Source organism: Gracilinanus agilis, chromosome 5, assembly GCF_016433145.1.
Source record: "Gracilinanus agilis isolate LMUSP501 chromosome 5, AgileGrace, whole genome shotgun sequence".
Lineage (NCBI taxonomy): Eukaryota > Metazoa > Chordata > Mammalia > Didelphimorphia > Didelphidae > Gracilinanus > Gracilinanus agilis.
In genome coordinates, this window is record NC_058134.1 from 115,588,208 (window position 1) to 115,603,883 (window position 15,676).

Consider the following 15,676-nt stretch of genomic DNA (forward strand, 5'->3'; position numbering starts at 1 on the left):
ACCGTTGTGGTTATTGAAACAAATTTTTCTCTTTCACCCATTCCACCCCAGGAAGACTTCACATGATTGGGATAGAAATCCCCCAATTCATCCATGGGTTTATGCTCATCAGTTAACTTTAACCTGCTTTAGACCATCGGCCACAATGGTTTATTGGGTAAAGCAGCTATGCGTGCTATAACTTGTTGAAGCCATGGTGAGAGCTGGTCACAGAAGGTGGATGAGCAGTCCTGAAAAGGGCTCAGCAAGCCCTCACACTAGAGGTGCTAGTCCTCCTTTAACAGTCATACACCCCACTGACAGTCTAGTGCAGTGGCTCCCAAACTTTTTTGGCCTACCACTCCCTTTCCTGAAAAAATATTACTTAGCCCCCTGGAAATTAATTTTTTTTTAATTTTAGTAGCAATTAATGGGAAAGATAAATGCACCTGTGGCCATCGCTGCCTCCCTAGATCGCTGCAGCACCCACCAGGGGGCGGTAGCGCCCACTTTGGGAATCACTGGTCTGGTGGATAAATGACATACATACAAGTGAAAATTAAATAATGAAAATTAAAATTTGAAAAAATGAAAATTAAATAAAAATTAAATAAGCTTAAAATATAAGCCATGTCACAAGACACCACATATTACAAGTCATCTATGACTCTTCCTTCTCCCTCATTACACACATCCAAAGAGTTTCCAATTCCTGTCAATTCTATGACCATTGTATCTCTCCTTTCCATTACAAAGGCACCACTTCCACACACCTTACCTTTTCTCACTTGGTTTCTTCATTATTCTCCTTACCTCCAGTGTACACTATCTCCTGTATATCCTTCACAAGACTGTCCTAATCTTCCTAATCTGCCTTACTGATCAATCAATATCAATCAGCATGCTTGGAATTAAGCACCCATTATGTACCAGGAACTGTGCTGGATGCTAGTGATATAAATATAAATAAATATAAAAGTTATACAGTCTTTGCTCCCAATGGGGTTTGCTTTCTACTAAAAAGATATAAAACACATTCTCAGTAACTACCATTAGGAAGGATATATTCCCAACACAGATAAGTAAATATACGATCCGGACAAAATAAATATATGATGATTTGTGGAAGAACACTAACAACTGGGGAAATCAGGAAAGGCCTCTAAAGACAGTAGCTGTTGAGCTGAGCCTTAAAAGGAATTAAAGGTTCTGGAGGGGGAGGAAAAGCATTCTAGGCATGGGAGAACACACTGTGCAAGTGAGAGTGGAGAGAGGAAATATCGTATGTGGGGAACAGCAAGTTGGCCAGTTTAGTTGGTAATATGGGAAATAATGTATAATTGTTCTGGAATGATAGACCGGAATGTTATTGAGAAGTCATGAAATTCCTTTACTTAAAATCTTCTAGAAATTCCACATTTCTTGCAAAAAAATTATAAACACGATCCTTGCATTGAAAGCTTTCTACAATCAGTCTCTAATCCACACTTTCTAGCTGTGTGGCCCTGGACAAGGAACTTAACTTCTGTCTGCCTCAGTTTCCTCCCCTATAAAATGGAGATTATAATAGTATCTACCTCCCAGGGTTGTAAGGATAAAATGAGATAATTATTTGTAAGGTGCTTTACAAATCTTAAAGAGTTATATAAATGCTAGCTATTCTTATTCTTATTCCTAAGCACTAGCACAGTACCTTACGTATAGCTATTATTCAACCCTTCCATAAATCAATAGGCATATTCCCTTCACCAGTGCTGATCACAACTTATCCCCACCTTCTTATCTTATCTGTTTGATTTGTTTGACCTTCAGAAAATACTCACCACATATTATATTAAAGGATTCGAGCATATTAAAATCTGATCATTTAAAATATAATTTCCTGACCTCTAAAACCCCAAAGAAATTAATAAAATGTATTTACAAAGTCCAAAAAGTGGATTCTTGTCATTCTTGTCCATGTTGTCTCATAAATTTTCTATGAAGGATACAGATTTAGAACCAGAAGGGAACCCCTTCCCATCTGACTTAATGATGACAGTCAGTCAAATTAAGTCCATAAATATTTACTGAAAAGTTAGCAGAAAGTCTCTAGAAACCCCTACCCTTCTAGATGACTAGGCCCTGTTCTTGCCCCCCATAGGTGGCTGCAGAGTATTTCAAAAACACCACCCTGCTGCTGATGGGAGTCATCTGTGTGGCAGCGGCAGTGGAGAAATGGAACTTGCACAAGAGGATTGCCCTGCGCATGGTGATGATGGCAGGAGCCAAGCCAGGCATGTAAGTAAAGTCTTGGGTTCTTGGTAGATCCATGGCCACATTATTGTTGCAACATCTCTCCTCTCTAGAGATGCACCAGGGCATACATTCTATTTCTCCAGGAATGGGAATATTGTCCTGAACCAACCACACTCCTACCTTGTCCCATTAGGGATGATCAGCAATTAGGATGGTCATGAAACAGATTTTTGTCTACATGAAGAAAACTTAGCAAATATAAGGACTGAATACAGGGATGGACTGAAAAAAGCTTGGAGCAGTTATCAAGAGTCATGTTAAATTTTCAGTGAGCATTTACCCCCTCGGAAATCAGCAAATACTGCAAATCAACACTTGATTTTTCCTTTTCATGATTTCTAGGCTTAAGAAAGTAAAAGAGAAAATGTTGTTAATAATGCAGATTAAACTTAAAAGTGTGTCATTCATACAATGTTTTTCCAGACAGCTGACTGTTAAATATTTGAATATAGCACTGATTGAATTGATGACATCATCCATGTCAGTGTCATAGTTCAATGAACCAGATAAGTAGGCCTTTGGTAGAATATATGCATAAGATAGGACTTCTGCCTTATGGGACATAGGAATTGACTAGAAGAAGATGGACAGATAGACAACTTGATCTTCTTGTGATGTTTTTCTTTACACCTTTTTTAATTTATCAGAATTCAGGCAACAGGAAAGACAAAGGGTTGGGAGATCATCTAAGATATAGAATGTATCAGTATTTACCACTCTTAAGCTCAAGTTCTAAGATTTTACATATATATATATGAATATATATATTATACATGTAATAGATAAATAATATAAACAAATAGATAAAATAAATATACTTAAATATGTGTGTGTGTATATATATATATATACATACACACACAACACACACACATACATACTTGGAGAGTGCATCAGATATATAAGGTCAGCAATTTATTACTGACTATATCAAGCATTATTTCTTTCTCTTCCATCATTTCTAAAAAGTCAGAGAGATGGTTATTCATTGGCAAATGATATCAATATTTGAAAGGACACTAACAGGGCCCCATGTTGGATCTGTCAGATTATCAGCATGGCTCCTTCCATTGTAGAGTTGATCTCAATCACTTCATTTTTATAGAATGAGGACAATAAGGTACGTGCTTTCTAGACATGTGGATATCATCCCCTGGGTTACTCTAGCAAAGGATTATGAACTCTTTTGCATCCTTTTTTGTGGAATGTTCATCCCAGACTAGATTCTCACCGATCCATCATCCACCTATTTCTGGGTCATTCCCACTGATTGTTTCCCCCATCACTTTTTAAGATCCTCTTGGTGTATTAAAAGCCATTTGATGTCAGCCTACTCAAAACACCTTTAGACCCATGTAGTAATTCAGAAATTCAATATGCCACTTACCCTTCTTCATTAAATCACATTATGTTTCTTGTCTGTCAAATAATGAGGCTGTTTTTATATGTGCCATATAGAAACCTTACTCACAGAAACTTCTAGTATGAAATACAAGTGCAAGTTTATGCCTAAAAGATATGTATTATTATTTACTAGATTAGGGCCATCCAATGCAAAGGCTACTGATGGAAGAATTGGGATGGTTTTTTCCTAAGGTTCTAGATTATATTGCAATCATCTCCCAAGCACCATTTGGCCCAGAAACTCAGTTTTGCTGTGGCTTCCTTCCTTTCAGGCTGTTGCTGTGCTTCATGTGTTGTACCACCCTTCTGTCCATGTGGCTCTCCAACACCTCCACCACCGCCATGGTGATGCCTATCGTGGAGGCTGTGCTGCAGGAATTAGTCAATGCTGAAGAAGAGCAGGTCATGGCGGCCCCTGACAACTCCACCAGTGAAGAAACTCAGCCAATCAGTACAGTTTACTTGAGTTTTCCTAATCCTTTAGTACTCTTTTCTTCCCCATATAGGACTCTCAAGTCTCTCCTGGCTCCTAGTTGGTGGGGTGGGGGTAGGGAGTAGATTTGAAACATTTAATTAATTAATTAATTTAGGGTATTTTTCCATGGTTACATGATTCATGTTCTTTCCCTCCCCTTGCCCCACCCCCTTCCCATAACCAACTCACAATTTCACTGGGTTTTACATATATCATTGATCAAGACCTAGTTCCATATTATTGATACTTGCACTGGGGTGATCATTTAGAGTCCACATCCCCAATCATATCCCCATCAACCCATGTGATCAAGCAGTTGTTTTTCTTCTGTGTTTCTACTCCCACAGTTCTTTCTCTGGATGTGGATAGCATTCTTTCTCATAAGTCCCTCAGAATCGTCCTGGATCATTGCATTGCTACTAGTAGATAAATCCATTACATTTGATTTTACCACAGTGTATCAGTCTCTGTGTACAGTGCTTTCCTGGTTCTGCTCTTTTCACTCTGCATCAATTCCCGGAGGTCATTCCAGTTCACACGGAATTCCTCCAGTTCAGCATTCCTTTTAGCACAATAGTATTCCATCACCATCAGATACCACAATTTGTTCAGCCATTCCCCAATTGAAGGATGTCCCTTCATTTTCCAATTTTTTGCCACCACAAAGAGCGCAGCTATAAATATTTTTGTACAACTCTTTTCTCCTGGCTCCTATTATTTACATACTTACTTATATGGCTCTATTTTCCTGTCTTTCCCCTAAAACCCTGATCATTTTCCTTTAAGACTGGCCACCATCAATCCTTGTTTCTTCTCCCTTCCCCAACTAGTGACTACCATTACAAACTCCTCCTCCTCTTCCCTCAAATGTTGTGGACAATGTCCAACACCCAACCTGAAGCCCATCTACGTACATTATCCCTCTGGACCTTCAGGGCAGAAAAGAAAAGAATAGCTATCCATCAAGATACTCTGGGAGTTGGGAAGAAACAATAATAAATGCTATTGAAGACTTGAAATACCTTTCACCAATCTCAGAACCCTTAAAGAATAGGGATTCTTTGAATACTGTCCTAATGTGACACCTAAAGCCCCAATGTTTTCTCTTCTTCTTTTTCTCTTTCTCCTCCTCTCTGTCTGTAGGTCTTGGTGAAAAAAATGGACCCCCATCTCTGGAGCTCATTTTCGTCAATGAAGAGTAAGTGCATCCACTCCCCAATAGGAAGAGGGGCAAAGTTTCTGCAACCCTTTGCATGTCTCTTGTGCACTTATATTCTATTTTACATTAGAGTTAACCATACTCTGTGTTACTTATAGTTATCAAGAAGCAGCATCACATAATGGATAAAGTATTTGCCTTGAAGATAGAAAGACCTAGATTAAAAAACCCATTTCTGAATATTCTGGCTCTATAACCTTGGGCAAGTCACTTAACCTGATAGAGTTCTGGTTAATTATCTAAAACTGTAAGTTGAAAAAAAGGTGCCAACTTGCCTTAACATCAGAGGTTTTCCCACCAAGGATCCCTGTGCCAATGAAACCACAGATCCAATTCCTATCCTTAGTTATATATACAGATATATTATCCCTCCTGTTGTTTAGTCATTTCAAATCATATCCCACTCTTCATGATCCCATTTGGGTTTTCTTGGCAAAGATACTGGAGTAGTCTATTATTTCCTTCTCCAGCTCACTTTACAGAAGAACTGAGGGAAATAGGGTTAAGTGACTGGCCCAGGGTCACACAGCTGAAAGAAAAGTCTTCCTCACTCCAGGCCTAGCACTCTATTCCCTGCACTACCTAGCATACCCTTGGGAGCTACAGGAATAGAGTAACCCCTTCCTTACCCACATGAAGGCTTTGAAGAGTCCAGTTTGGATCCTTCCCAGGTGAGACAGATAATGGTCTTCTAAGCAAGGTGGCCTATTTCTCTACAGTCTGGCCCAACATTGGGCCAGGGGCAAGGAGGGAAGGGAATAAAAGGAAAGTGAAAAGATAGGAGAATGGGGGAGGATTCCTACTTTATTCTCTGTTCCAGGATTTAGAACAAGGATAAGGAGCTTCTTGAAAGCCTTAGGGCCACCAACAGAGATAAGTAATGACTCTGAGAGCTACTGGTAGACTTCAAGCACAGATCAGGGTGGAAGGAAAAAGGGAAAGGGAAAAAAAATTGTTGCCCTATTATTCCTCCTACTGGCTGCAAATTCCTTGATAGGGGGCACATTTGTATTTACTTCTGAGCACAGTGCATTTCAATAGTAGGTACTGAGGGCAACTGGGTGACTCAGTGGATTGAGAGCTGGGCCTAAAGACAGGAGGTCCGAGGTTCAAATCTAACCTCCATAGGGCCCTTACCACTCTTCTGCCTTGGAACCAATACACAATATTGATTCTAAGACAGAAGGTAAGGATTTTTAAAAATACTATGCACTTAATAAATGTTCTTTTATTCAATTAAAAAAATAAATATTGACTGTCAAAAATGAATAGAACTTAGAACTCTTAAAGTCCCACAAAGTCCAATCCAATGTCCTCCCTCATTTCTTGTTCTTTTTGCTTTCTTACAGCTCATCTCCCCCAGATTTCCCATCTCTGATGCAGGGCAAGGTATTGCTTTTCTTTCTTTCTGTACTCTGGGATCATTCATCAGGACAGTGGGATAAATCAGGGAAGTAGTGCTGCCCAGCCTCCCTGGTCCCCAAGATCATCACCTTCTTCTGTCTAATGAAGGCAAAGAACCACTCAAAAATGGAAGGGTAGGGAAAGCATCCAACTCTTGGCAAGATGATAACTAACATCACCTTCTACTACAGGGTCAATCCTGAATCCTTGACTCATAATAATGGACATTACTTCAGAAAGTACAAATGTATCTCACTTTTCACAAACTTGAAATAGGAAAGTCCAGATTTATAAGAAAAATAAATTGAAGAATGGGGAAGGAACAAAAAGGATTCTCTATTTAAACAGCATTAATAATTATTTTAAAAGACTCCCTTTAAATAGCAAGCTTCTTTATATTTAAAATGATTCAATTTTTAAGAATTTAATCTGCAATTTAAAGGGAATGTATGTATGTATGTATGTATATATAATATATATACAAATAGTGCCAAAAGTTTAAGGAATTTTAAAATTTTTGTATCAGGGAGCCATCTGAAAGTCTAGGCTATGGACTCCTCAGGATCCTATTTTTATTTAAATAAAATACATATGCTTACAAAGGAAACCAATTATACTGAAATACAGTTATCAATATGTTATAAAAACATGCTCACAAATCCCATGTTAAAGAAATCTGAGTTTAAAAGATGTCTTTATTAATAAAGGGGAAAAAAGAACCAAACATTTCTTTAGAGAAAACAAAATTCCAAAACATTAACATCAGGAAGAGAGTTATCATCTACCAAAAGTCTAACCTGGTGTTTGGCATGAAAGATGTTTTGGAACTAACAGCATTCCTACAGCAGTACTAATAGTAACCAATTTATATAATGCTTTAAAATGTACAAAGTCTTTTTCTAAGCTAGAATGGAGGCAGAATAAATGGGCAATCCCAGGCAAATTCCTTGGCTTCTAGCCCATTAACTCCATGGAGTCAAGCACCCTCTTCCCCAACCATACCAAATGTCAGGGGTACCCTAGACATGTTTCTCCTGGCAGGCTCACTGCTCTTGTTCCTATAGAATCTGAATGGAGTACACATGATCGCCAACCCCATCAAATCTGTGAAACCTCAGAGCAAGAGACAGCACGAGCCTCAGGTAAGGGAGTCAGACTGTTTCCTATACGAGCATGTCTTGAGGCCACATCATCTTCGATGAAGGCCACTGCCCCTGCAGACCTCAGAGGATCAGGTCTTATACTGGCTGGTGGCACTATGTCTCAGCACTTTTTGCCCAGAGGGATATGGCTCACCCATGTGTGCCACAGGAATAGAATGACCCCTTCCTTCCCCACATGAAGGCTTTGAAGGGTCCAGTTTGGGTCCCTCCCAGGAGAGACAGATATGGCCTTGGTTCTAAGCAAGGTGGCCTATTTCTCTACAATCTGGCCCAACATTGGACCAGGGCCAGGGAGGGAAGGGAATAAAAAGAAAGGGAAAATATTGAAAAAGAGGAAAGGACCTACTCTATTCTCTGCTCCAGGCTTTAGATGAAGGTTCAGGAGCTTCTTAAAGCCTTAGAGCCACCAGCAGAGATAAACAATGCCTATTGAAGCTACTGGTAGGTCTAAAACACAACTCAGGGAAGAGGGGGGGAAAGGAGAAGGAAAAAAATACTAAGAGAAAGAGAGAGAAAAAGAAAAAGAAGATAGAGAAAGATGCATATGCTAGAGAGGAATAGTGTGTCATCAGCAGATAGATAACCCAAGCAAATCCAGTAGCAAAAGGGCTGTAAGTCACTGGTGTCCAAATTCAAGTAGAAAAAGAAACCACTAAACTGCAGAGAAGAAAGGATCCCTGGAGGAGTGTTCTGATTTAGAGGACCACATATCAATGTTACTTTCTCACTTACATTTTAATCTAGTTCCCATACACTGGAGAGTATTGCCAGGGTATGTTTGATAACTCTGCTGTAAATCAGGTCTACCAATTCCAGAACCTCCCTCCCTTGTGTACATTCCATCTGGATCAAGAAGAAACATTTTAATCAGAAGTCAGACTCCTTCTGTACCTCAAGAATGAACCACTAGTATTTACCCAACCAGGACTCTTTCTGATCTGAATCAGAAGAATAGGTTTGATCTTCACAGTAGTCACCACCTCCCAACCACTTTTTGGAAGGGTAATCAGACTTATTCTGCTTGGCTCCAAAGGAAAAAATAGGGGCAATGGGTGAAAGTTGTAGAAAGGCAGATTTTACCTTATCTAATAAGAAAAGATTTCCTAAATAATTAGAGCAGTCTGAAAAAAACAAATGAGTTATCTCTAGAAGTAATGAGTTTCCTATCATTGGAAGCCTCCCAGTACAGAGTGAATCATAATAATAGTTCACATTTGACAAACATTATGACCCTCCTAACAGCCCTGTGAAATAGGTACTATTATTATTCCCATTTTACAGAGTAAGAGATTAAAGCTCAGAGAGACTAATTAACTTTCCCAAAATCACACAGCAAATAAGTGTCTAAGGTGGGATTGGAACCCAAGTCTTTCTGACTCTATCTACTCTACCACACTGGCTTCTGCTGGTGATCATTTATTAGGAAAGTCATAGAGTATATTCCTACTCAAGTACAGGTTGTACTGGATGGCCTCTGAGGACCCCTCTAGCTGTGATATTCTGGGATTCTGTGAATAGAATGTCAGTTCCTTGAGGATAGGGACTATTTCACTTCTATCTTTATATCCCCAGTCATTATCATAGTGCCTTGCAGATAGCAGTTGTTTAATAACTAATAATAGTATTGAGTAGTAGTAGTAGTAATAATAGTAGCAGTAGAATAGTAGTAGCAGTAGAATAGTAGTAGTAGTAGAGTAGTAGTAGTAGTAGTAGTAGTAGTAGTAGTAGTAGTAGTAGTTGTAGTAGTAGTAGTAGTAGTAGTAGTAGTAGTAGTAGTAGTAGTAGTAGTAGTAGTAGTAGTAGTTAGGAGCTGTGGTTTGATGGTGATGATGGTGGTGATGGAGGTGACAGTAATGGTGGTGATGGTGATGGAGGTAGTGACGGTTATGGAGGTGACAGTAATGGTGGTGGTGATGGAGGTGGTGGTGGTGATGGAGGTGATTGATGGTGGTGATGGAGGTGACAGTAAAGGTGGTGGTGATGGACATGGTGATAGTGATGGGGATGGAGGTGAAAGGCAAGTATCTTTGCTGGAGTGTAACCCAGGACAGCCTATCACTTGGGATGCTCTCTGTGCCAGGTAGCCAGAGCCGGGATGGAGGGGTACAGTACATTTCCTTTGGCAGGAACAGCTATTAGTCCTGCCCCCTGACCCTAGGAACCTGAAGCTGAACAGCAAGTACAGATCCCAACATGATCAGATGGTCTGCAAGTGCCTCTCCCTGAGCATATCATATGCTGCCACCATTGGAGGCCTGACCACCATCATTGGCACGTCCACCAGCCTCATCTTCCTAGAACACTTCAACAAGTAAGATTGTGGAATTTTTGCGCTGCCCCCCTCCTCCCCTAGGGAGAGTAGAATAGAATAGGAGAGTAGAATAATGCCACCTTTGATTCCAAAGGCAGAGATCAGCATTCAGCAGAGCAGGCCTATAGCCTCTTGACTACAAAATACCATGTCAAGATCTGAACACCAATTTTATAAGACAGTAAAAAAGTCTTGATAGAAGAAGTCTGGTTTCCTAGTGGCTAAAGCAAAAGGGATATCTCAACCATCAGAAAGCCCAAGTACTAAACACCACAGTGGTCTGTCAGAGAATCTCTTCCGGTCCAACATTCCTGAAAGCAGAAGTAGCCCTAAATAAAACTCTGAAATATGTAAAGTTGGTCTTGGAATCGAGAGCTGGAAAGACCTGGTTTTAAGCCCAACTCCTGATACTTGCCAGTTATACAACCCTGGACAAGTCATTTCAGAGCTCTAGACAATTCTCTAAGTTGAGGAGCAGAGACCAATCTGTTTTGATTAGGGGAGTATCCTCAACTGGAGTTCCCTGTACTAATGAAATTACAGGGGGAAAAAAGAGGGATGAATAATTCAGTAACTGTCCTTTTATCTTTATGATAACTATTTGATTACTCAGGGGACTTTTTTGTCTCCTTTCTTATTCCTACCCAGGTCCGAAAGAGTTGGGGTTGTTGGCTAAGTGATTTCTAGATAAGGAAGATGTTAGTCTATAATTATAGGCATCATCCCAACCATATTTATCTTCCAGAGCTTGAGTGCCAAAGTGCTGTGTTCATCCCAACCTTCCTGGTCACTGACCCAACTCTCTCTTTTCCAGCCAGTACCCAAGTGCCGAGGTGGTGAACTTTGGGACCTGGTTTCTTTTTAGCTTTCCTATCTCACTCATCATGCTGGTGGTGAGCTGGTTTTGGATGCACTGGCTGTTCTTAGGTTGCAAGTGAGTAGACCCTAATTCCAGAGCCCTCTCTTTCCTTTCAAGTACAAAAGACTGGCATGGTTCCTATGTGCTGATGCAGGGTTCTTCTCATTACAAAAGAAGTATGAAGGAGCTGGCAACAGTCCTAACACTATGCTCCTGGGGAACCTCAGTTTCCTCTTCAGGGAAGAGACCTTTGCTATCTCTGATCTCAAGGCAACTTTTTAATAAGCCTACAAAGAATACTTTGGATTGGGAGTCAAGAATTCTCCATTCTGGACTTTACTGTTTCATTCCTTAAAAGCCATTTCAATTTTCTAATCAGTCAGTCAATAAACTTTTATTAAGAGCCTACTATGTGCCAAGTTCTGTGCTAAGCACTGGGGATACAAAGAAAGACTAAAAAATAAATAAAATCATTGCATGATAATACATGTATAACCCAGGTCATGTTGTTTACAATCTCCAGGAAGAGAAGGGAAGGGAGGGAGAGAGGCAATCTGGATCTAATAACTTCAGAAAACTTTTATGGAAAATTCTGATTATATATAATTGGCAAAATAAAATATCTTTAAAAATAAAAAAAAAACAGTTCCTACCTTTCAGGAAATGGGGAAGCTAATATGCAAATAACTGTGTATAAATAAGCTATATGGAGAATAAACTGGGAATGATTATCAGAGAAAAGGCACTACTAGAAATAAGAAGGTTCAGGAAAGGCTTCCTATAGAAGGTAGGACTTTACAGGAACAAGGAGGTGAGTCCCATTGTACCCTACTATGGTTGGAGACCACATGGAGTTCAGTTCTCCTGATGACAAACTAAGATGGAGTGAGGAGGCAGAGAATGAACAGAGCAGGACAGTCAGGATGGAGAAGGACTACAAGTCCATGCAATATAGGGATTGGGCAAAGGAACTGGTGTTATTTGGTCTAAAAAGAGATGTCCCCTGAGGAGACATGATCAATGGACTGGAACAGATATCATGTGGAAGAGAGGTTATATTTGTTCTGGATTTGACTCCAATCTTAGACCCAGGAGCTATAGGTGGAAGTTGCAAAGAAGCAAACATAAGTTTAAAGTCAGGAAAACTTTCTAATGATTAGAGATATCCAGAAGTGGAATGGTTGACTTCAGGATTAGTATGGGGGGACCTCTAGGCACTAGAGGTTTTTTAACTGAGTTTGTAGGACCATTTTGTATGGCATGCTGTAGGGAGATAGGTTCCAACTCTCAAATTTTATAATTCTGTGAACCCTCATTATTCAAACTAATTTTTGTGGAAGCCATCTCCAAATTCTGTGAACTGCAGAATTTTTAAAAAATAAACTGCAGATTTCTTTGAGAAAACAGAGTAATTCCAACTTATCATGGGATAAGTGGTTCCAAATCCTATGCTGTTTAATGAATGATGTAATTCATTTGTAATTATTATACCATTTGAATATTAATGATAACTAACATTTACATAGCAATTTAAGGTTTACAGAGTACTTTGCATATGTTATCTCATTTGACCCTCATAACAGACCCTATGAGGTGGATGCTATCATTCTCACCATTTTATAGAGGAGAATACTGAGGCTGAGATAGAGTAAGCAACTTGCCTAGGGTCACACAATTAGTAAATATCTGAGATCAGACTTAGACAATCCTAAGGTCCATAAAAATTTTGTTCTTTTTGTGCTCCTTGAAATATCATTCAACTTACTTGGCAAACTGCTTCTTCATAAACTGTATAAATATAAGCTCCAGCAGGTCAAGTTTTCACAAATTCCACACTGTTAAAGTCTAGCATTACAAAGGGCATAAAGTACTGTATTTGGTGCAACCAAGGATTTCAATTCTGTCTCAGGCACTTAATCATTGTGTGACTACAGGCAAATGAATTTACCCCTCTGAACCACAGTTTCTTCATCTGTAAATGAGGCTGCTAATACTTGCAGTGCCTATTTCACTGAGGAAAGTGTTCATGGAACTCCTTAAAGATTTTCACAGATATGAGGTATCACTACTAGGTCTGTACCCTAAAGAGATCAAAGAAAAAGGAAAAGGGTCTATATGTTCAAAAATATAGCAACTCTTTTGTTAATAGCAAAGAATTGAACTCTGAGAGAATGTCTATAAATTGAGGAAGAGAAGTTGCAGCATATGATTGTGATGGAATGCTAGTATGATGAGAAGGAGGGTTTCAGAAACGCCTAGGAAGATTTATATGAACTGATGCAAAGTGAAATGAGAGTCAGGAGAACATTGTACACAGTAACAGCAATATTGTACGATCATCAACTGTGAATGGCTTAGCTATTTTCAACAATACAATGATCCAAAACTATGGATCCAAAAGCCTTATAAGAAAAAAAAATGCTATCCACCTCCAGAGAAAGAGTTGATATTGGGTAATGCAGATTGAAGAATGCTTTTTTAAATACTTTATTATTCTTGACTTTTTTGGTCTGAGTTTTCTTTTGCAACATGGCTAATATGGACCAATTTGGTATGACTATACATGTATAATCTATATCAGATTGTTTGCCTTCGCAAGGAAGGGAAAGGGAGAGAATTTGGAACTCAAAATGTTTAAAAACAAATGTTAAAAAATTTTCTTTACATATAATTGAGAAAGATAAAATGAAAATTAAATGTTAAAAAAACATAATTGTGTGATATTCAAACCTGAATTTTGTAGCCATCAGAGCCTCAACAAATGCAAGAAAGAAAACAAGGTGATTGATGAGGATAACTATAACAAAGACAATTCATATTTCTATGCTGCTTGATAGTTTAGGGGGGGGGAATGCATTCCTTATTCTCTTACTATGAGGTAGGTGGTGGGATCATTTTCAGCTTTGGTTTATAAAATGAAGAAAAGGGTCTCAGCAAGATGTCCCACCTAATAGACTAGTAAGTGGTAGAGTCAGTGCTCAAACCTAGGGCTAGTGTTCCACTCCAAGCTACCTGTGACATCACAGATATATTCCACATGCATATATCTGCTACCTCACATCAGTATACCAGAGAAAGCCTTAGACTCTCCAAATTTCATGTATTTATTTGGGGAGATGGAAACAAAATGTATTTCACAATTGTCTCTCCCATTAAATGTGAGCTTTGTGATCAAAGGCTACCTTATTTCTATTTGTATCCTCAGGGGTTTGCACATAGTAACAACTTAATAAATGCTTTTTCATCCATCCAGTTCAATGATAAAGAGGTTATAGGGGAGAGAATATCTGGATGAGAGGGGGAAGCAGCCATAGAACCACAGAAAGGTAGGAACTTGATTTTGGAGCTACTATCTAACTTCTTTCATTCACCTGGAGTCTCTCTCTCCCCTTTCTCAGCTTTAAAGAGACTTGCTCCCTAAGTAAAAAGAAGAAGACCAAAAGAGAAGAGCTCTCAGAAAGGAGAATTCAAGAAGAATATGAAAAACTGGGAGAAATTAGGTAAAAAGCAACCTTCCACCCTTCAGGAGATAAACCCTAACAGTAACACAGAAGGGTCTCTAAGTCCAAGGATTTTCCATTACTATAAATCCAAGCATTCAAGAGATGCTATTGCAATGACAAAGTGACCCAGAGTTGTGATGGCCTGCATAACATTATACCAAAAGATACTCTCAGAGTATCCTTTTTTTCTTTTTTAAACCTTTACCTTCTGTCTTAGTACCAATTCTAAGAAAGAAGAACAGCAAGGGTTAGGCAACTGTGGTTAAGTGACTTGCCCAAGGCCACCCAACTAGGTAGTGTCTGGGGTCAGATTTGAACCCAATTCCTCCCAATTTCAAGGTTGGTGCCCAATCCACTGAGCCACCTAGCTGCCCCTTCAAGATATATGCTTCTAACAGGTGAGAAATCAAGAGGAAAGTCATCCTTCTGTAACACAAGGCTCATCCTCAAAAGCTCTTTCATTTTTTACTGCCTATAGGCAAGTGAGGATGGCAAAGGAGGGTACAGTTTAAAAAAAACAACAACAATAGATTTAAAGTCTTTTAAAGATCCAGATTTGAATCCTACTTCTGTCACTCACAATCCCAGTGACCTTGGGCAAGTTACTTCAACTGTCTGGGCCTCAGTTTCTTCAGATTTAACATGACATCGTTGGACTAGATAGCCTGAGGTTTCTTTTACCTGTAAATCTATGATTCTCCTTTTATAGACATTTAAGAGCTTTTGATTTGTATTAAACACCTGAGGCAATATTTAATGCAATTATTCTTGCAAACAGGTTCCAAGTATATGCCTGCCCACAGTGGCTTTTACCAACTCTTCTTCCCATATGACCAAAGTCATGGCTAGTGATGACTCTTCTGCTGGCAGGAATATATATGGTTTAAAGCAATGATGGGCAAACTTTTTAAAGAAGGGGCCAAAGGAAAGGAAATGCTCATCTGTCAGTCTGTTTCTAAGGCAACACTTTTGAAGTTTCATTGTATTGTATCCTACTCATTGTATTAATCAGATTAGGAATAATGTCGTCCAGCTGGATAGAACATTTCAGGAGCCTGCAG

At 39.2% G+C, this 15,676-nt stretch overlaps 1 protein-coding gene across 1 annotated transcript in view; it reads left to right on the forward strand.

Moving 5' to 3' along the window:
• The window catches only part of SLC13A4 (solute carrier family 13 member 4), a 51,637-nt gene that overhangs the window by 22,677 nt on the left and 13,284 nt on the right, over positions 1–15,676 (forward strand). The window contains exons 3-10 of the mRNA XM_044678319.1: positions 2,123–2,259; positions 3,954–4,132; positions 5,300–5,354; positions 6,725–6,764; positions 7,844–7,921; positions 10,069–10,253; positions 11,068–11,187; positions 14,511–14,612. Of these exons, the coding sequence (XP_044534254.1) occupies positions 2,123–2,259; positions 3,954–4,132; positions 5,300–5,354; positions 6,725–6,764; positions 7,844–7,921; positions 10,069–10,253; positions 11,068–11,187; positions 14,511–14,612 (896 nt within the window). The remainder of the gene's footprint in view (positions 1–2,122; positions 2,260–3,953; positions 4,133–5,299; positions 5,355–6,724; positions 6,765–7,843; positions 7,922–10,068; positions 10,254–11,067; positions 11,188–14,510; positions 14,613–15,676) is intronic.